At 33.2% G+C, this 6,000-nt stretch overlaps 1 protein-coding gene across 5 annotated transcripts in view; it reads right to left on the bottom strand.

Annotated features, from left to right (window-relative positions):
- Window positions 1-845: 845 nt before the first annotated feature.
- The window catches only part of LOC140492103 (protein phosphatase 3 catalytic subunit alpha-like), a 426,658-nt gene continuing 421,503 nt past the window's right edge, over window positions 846-6,000 (bottom strand). For 4 of the 5 annotated variants that reach the window (XM_072590848.1, XM_072590851.1, XM_072590852.1 and 1 more), the window contains 2 exons: window positions 3,859-3,906; window positions 846-2,462 (listed from right to left, as the gene is read on the bottom strand). In XM_072590848.1, coding sequence (XP_072446949.1) covers window positions 2,278-2,462; window positions 3,859-3,906 — 233 coding nt within the window. In that variant the 3' untranslated portion in view covers window positions 846-2,277. The remainder of the gene's footprint in view (window positions 2,463-3,858; window positions 3,907-6,000) is intronic. The other variant, XM_072590850.1, reaches the window with a different exon arrangement.

Below are 6,000 nucleotides of genomic sequence, written 5' to 3'. Positions count from 1 at the left end.
TAATTTAAGCACCTTGCAAAACTATAAACATTTCTGGCTGAAATTATCAGGTTGTAAGCATTTTCTCACATTTCCAGTAATGATTTGATTTTCCTAGGGAACCATCCAGGCATTGCTTTTTGATGAGAAATTACAATTAGAATCCTTTTTTTTAAGCAATTTTCTCTTTTGTGTTACTGATGTTTTTCTAATGATAATTTTAGAATTCTATGATATTCTGACATACAGTGAGGTTAACACATCGTGAAGTAATATAGGGCTATACTTACTTTTATAGAGTCGAGGAGTCATACAGCATGGAAACAGACTCATCGGTCCAACTCGTCCATGCTGACCAGGTTTCCCAAACTAAACTAGCCCCATTTGCCGATATTTAGCCCATATCTTTCTAAACCTTTCCTATTCATGTACTTGTCCAAATGTCTCTTAAATGTTGTAACTGTACCTGCATCTACCATTTCCTCAGGCAATTCATCCAACATACGAACTACCCTCTGTGTGATAAAGTTGTCCCTTAGGTCCCTTTCAAATCTTTCTCCTCTCACCTTAAAATTATGTTCTCTAGTTTTGAAATTCCCAACCCTAGAGAAAAGATTTTGGCTTTTCATCTTATCTATGCCCCTCATGATTTTATTAGCCTTCAGTCTCCTGTGCTCCAATGAAGAAAGTTCCAGCCCATCCAGCCACTCGGAATAATTCAAACTCTTCAATCTAGATAACAACCTTATAAATCTTACCTATATAATAATATCCTTGCTATAGCAGGGTGACCAAAACTACCTACTTACTATTCTTCAGTTAGTAAACTTATGTTCATGATGTTACAAAATGGTATCTCCAAAAAATTGATGGGTTCATGCACATTTTATTGAATAGTAAAAAAAGTGTTTTTGAGTTTCCAGAGGGCATGCTCACAATGTCAGTGTTTCAAATAACAAGTTAAATATGAAGCCTCAGTTCCAGATGAGAAAATTACAAGAGGAATTACAAGATCATATCCATGAAAATCTTCAAAAAGTTTTCACGCTTTGACAAAACAAGAGTCAACAAAGAGTGGAAGTAAATGGATGGTATGCTTAATTTAGCTTTTAGTGAGGCACCACACTGTGCCTTAATTAATTTAATAGTTTTGATACCCATGCTATCATGCATTGGCAGCCAAACATGTTGCTTTGGACTAATCAACGTTTCACTGAATATGCTCATTCGTGCTATCAGCCACTCCTTTACATATAGAGAAATTAAAAAATACAAATAATTTTTAACTGTCAAATTAACTGCAATGTTTGTACATCAATTGCGATAACTCAAAAGCTTTACCAATTCTGCAGAGAGAAAGCAAGTAAGAATACAACACAGCCAGATTTTTTTTTAAACACCGCACACATATAGCTCCACATATTGTTAAGAAACTTAACCACATGCATAGTTGCATTCTATAGATGCTGTACAAATCCTAATTCTGGCACTATAGTGGTGCACGTTAAATACTTTACAAAAAATACTGTGCCATTTGTAACTGTTCATTACAGGCAAGTGACAAGCAAAACCTAGTTATTTTATGTCAGAACTTAGCAACAAAAAGATAAATACCAGTAAATTGGATTCCAGTTACAAGCAACATGATCGGATAGTAGGTTACCATCAAACAGACCTGATAGCATCCAAATACGCAGAAATTGGACAGGGGTCTTTATACAAAACAGAATTATCTGGTATTTGGCATTTAAAACATTTTGCAACTTCAAATTTGTTTTTCTAAGACTTACATAATTGCAGAATTTCAATACTAGTAGCAAAATCTTTATTTTAAATTAAGTTATATTAATCATATAACTATATTTATGCATGAAACATTTTTACTTTTAACAGTTTTGAAATGTTTGGTGCTACTCTGAAATGCACCACTGGATGTATCAATGTGAAACAATTTACTCAAGTTTACAAGAGACCTTTGTAAATGTCTACTCTTGTTTTCATTAGGGAAAACAAGTAAACAACTGAACAGCCTCAGATCACGCTTTAATACATAACCTGCATTTATTCTCACCTTGTCTATAAGCACTGATGGCAGTCCCTCTAAACAAGATGGCCAAGGTTTCCAGCTTTCTATCACTAATTTTCTGTGTGGAAATTATGGGATTTGTGTTTTCTTTTATAAATTTATTCAAACTGGTTGCTTCTCAACGAGCAATACACTGTCTTGGATATGAGAGGCTGGAACAACAAACAGTTGACATAGTACAACTGCAGAACTGTTGAAGTCTTATAAGCAGGTCACTGGATGTTGCTGTTGTCATCTGTTCCATTAGACTCTGATGTATTCATTTTCCCAGTTGAATGAAGACTGCCAGAATTGGATACTGCATCTCTTCGAGGAGGCATCCTCTCATTGATACGGTCCAGGCCTTTTGCTTCTTCAAAACTACTGATTTTATGCTGAGGTGTAAATCCTCGAATAGCTAGAATTGGATTATTGTTTTGTGGTTGTTGAGAAGTGAAAAAGAAGAGAAAAATGCAATTAACCACAGATTATATTGTTTCAAGCATATATTTGTTAAAAAAAAATAGAAGTCTTGTCTGATCAGCATTTAGTTTCATTTCCTAAAGCAAATTTGCGATTGAACTTCTGCAGAGGGTTAGTTCTATAAATAGCTGTAAGAAGACAATTTCCCTGTGGTTTTTGCAGATTTGGACATTGCAGAGGACATTTACCACATCCTTTGTTGAAATTTAGTGCAAAATGATTTGGAGTTTTAATTGCAAATTTTTGTTTTGTAACTCAACAACAGTTGCCTTAGTTTGTAAAGCTTGATTAATTGATTAATACCATATTTACTTATTGAATTTCTGTTACTAAATACCATCAGCTGAAGACTTTTCCCGAAACAGATTTTGTTTTCAACAATCTGACATTTTTTATGCATTAATGTTAGTAAGAGCTATAAAACGTGTTACTCTTTTCCATGTGAAACTATAACATGAAAAGCTGACAGAAATTACAACTATCAATTGAAGTAGAAGTCATTGCTGCATACCTCAGTAACTTAGTAATGTTTTCTTAGCATTTAGATGTAGACAAAAGGCCTATATATGAAAGAAATGACAATACACTTCGGCTGCCCTGAGAATTTTCAGTTTAGTAATGGAAATTCAAAACAAATATTATTTAGGATATTGTAAAACAAAGAAAAATCTCTCCATGGGGACAGGCAAAGGTTAATGTCATAAAACATGGAAATTTACAATAATCTTCAAAAGGAAATTAAAATCAAAATCAAAAGCAAACTCTTGCAACCTGCAAGGGTTTGAGGAGCACTTGCTGTTCCTTTGTACAACAAACATCACCAGTCACCAGACAGCCACTTAGTCAACAGTTGTTTTTGCTCTTGTGTATTTAAAACTTATGCTTAAAGAAAAAGAAACCACTACCTGTACAAATTGGTCAGCTGTATTTCTCAGCGATATACTGTTAAATTTAGAAGTAAACAAGAACAAACTGTGCAACTGCAGCTAAATAATGGAAAGGATCAAGACACAAAAATGATGGTGTTTGTTAAAACTGCAGTGTATATCATGGTTATGGCATGTAGCTCACTTTCTACTTTCATAGGCGTAAATACGGCAAATTGAAAACATTTCACGATCCTACATTTTCAATAGGAGATTAGTTATACTATAAATATATTGGCAAGTGGCAAATACATCAACTTTTCTTTCACATTGTGAGCTTGGTTCTCTCACATTAAGAAGCCTATTTACGCCCATGGCTCTTGAACCTGAAGAATGTATGTAAAAACAAAATAACAGCACTAAAGTCTATCACAACAAATACAGTGAACAAATGCCCCATATTACCTTCATGGGTTTCAACACCCTCAATGGCCTCAATAGCCTCAACAGTAGCTGAAGAGAAGAGAAGGGTTGCATGCAAAATGAATGAGAAAATTGAGTGGGTTTTCAGTGTAATAAATATTCAACATGTTGAAAACAGGAAGCCCCATGGAGCACAGTGTGGGAGTGGCAGTTGCATATACAGTACACTTGAAAGAAAGCATTAGCATAGTTTCAACAAAAATATAGCCAATTTTTCTGCATATAAAGAGATATGGAAAAAATAATGGGCAGATTAAATGACATGAAAATTTAATTTATTATCACAAAATGGATCATTTCAGAATTAAATGGTATTATGAAACAATATTATAAAATGATCTTTAGGCAATTCGTAGAGCAGAAGAGATGGCTGACTATAGCTACAAAATACAAAGTCTGTTTGCATGTTTTGAATATATATACTGTAAAACCAGACATTATTCAGAATTAATACTTGCGTATTCTGGTGATTAAACAGATATACACATAGTAATTGTGTTAGTTTTGTCTGATACATGTACACATACATTTTTTTGAGAAAACACCTGTGGTTTTCTTGTGAAATGTTTGTAACTCATTCTTCTCATGGATGAGTAATATTGGAAATTAATGTTTGAAAAATTAACACCAATTCTTATCTTTTGACATCCTTATAAATTCTCCATATTCTGTAGAATTACTATCAATAAGTGAACATATGCTATTTATTTTAAATGCAATCAGGCATCATATCAATTAGAAGCTCTGCTGCACAACATTAATTTAATCACACTACGTGACAGCTGAAACTGTCTATCTTGACCTGCAATTACATGAGACCATTTAAAAGAACATCCTATTGCATGATTTTTAAAAAAGTATTACAAGTGCAACATTAATAGAATATTCTATGTTTTTCATGTTCCTAGTTATATTGAAAAATATAACTGCAGTTAGAAAATAGCTTCCAGTATAATGTGCATGTGAAGCACTGTTGCAGCACCACTGTATTTGCTCTTGGTATTCATTGATCGCCACATTTTAGTAATAAGTTAAATTGTGAACTGTGAGAAGTATAGGGATTTTAATTTTGTTTAAGTAACTATTTTTATTAATTACAAATCTTGACTTGCAATTCGATGGAGTCATCATGAAGGGAAAGAAATATATAGCAGCCTTTATACTGGAGAATAGTCCAAAGTGCATCTTGATCATAATAAAAGCTGCAATTGGCTAATCAAGATGGTAAGATACAAGAATACCTCTATTAATACATTGTGAAGTGCTAGTTTTGTTTGAAAATGTTTATAACACCATATATACAGAATTTAGTTCCTTACTTGTAGACAGAGGTTTTCAGGTGTCTTCTCATAATCAAATGAAACCTTGTCATCCTTTAAAAAAACTGACAAAGGCTACAAAAGTTATGGAATTTCCATTAAAATGTCTAAACATGTGATTCAGGTTTCGAGGAGTCAAAAGTTGCTGAATAGATTATAGTAAATCAATTTTCAGAAATTGAAACTTGTGATCCAACGATCTTTAAATCAGCTGAGTTCTGTGATCAGTATTTTGTTTTTTAAATATGTAGATTATAAATTGGGTTAAAAAACTTTATGCCATACCTAAATTCTTTCACAAAATTGATTATTGAATGATATACAAAATATGAAGCTCACTGTGCAATACTATAACTATGTTTTCCATTTACAATATTAGATAACATTGCGGTCACCAACTTAATCACTCTTCAGCTGATTAATGCAAAAAAGAAGCTAATGATGGAGAACATTTATGTAAAACTTTAATTTAGCCATCAATATTTCTGCCATTATTTACTACACAAGTATTAATTGTTACATAATATATATATTATTTTTCTGAAATAATTGTTAGAAACTGTGGGCTGAATGTTTCCATTTCTGTCAGCAGGTTGCACACCTGCAGCAGTGGGGACTGAGTGCTGCAGGACTGAGTCCTTAAATCTGGGAATTTGCACAGTGAGGGAGAAGGTCTTTTATAAAATATAAGAGACGTGGAGTGGTAGCTGAAGATAGTTGACCTAAGAGCTAAAGTCCAGAGGCATTAATAGTGTGCAGATAGATATTTGAAGAGTTTGAGTGTGTTTTTTCTATTTAAACTGGG

This window comes from Chiloscyllium punctatum, chromosome 20 (assembly GCF_047496795.1).
Source record: "Chiloscyllium punctatum isolate Juve2018m chromosome 20, sChiPun1.3, whole genome shotgun sequence".
Lineage (NCBI taxonomy): Eukaryota > Metazoa > Chordata > Chondrichthyes > Orectolobiformes > Hemiscylliidae > Chiloscyllium > Chiloscyllium punctatum.
Note: the sequence above shows the minus strand (reverse complement) of the source record. Positions and strands in the feature narration are given on the sequence as shown.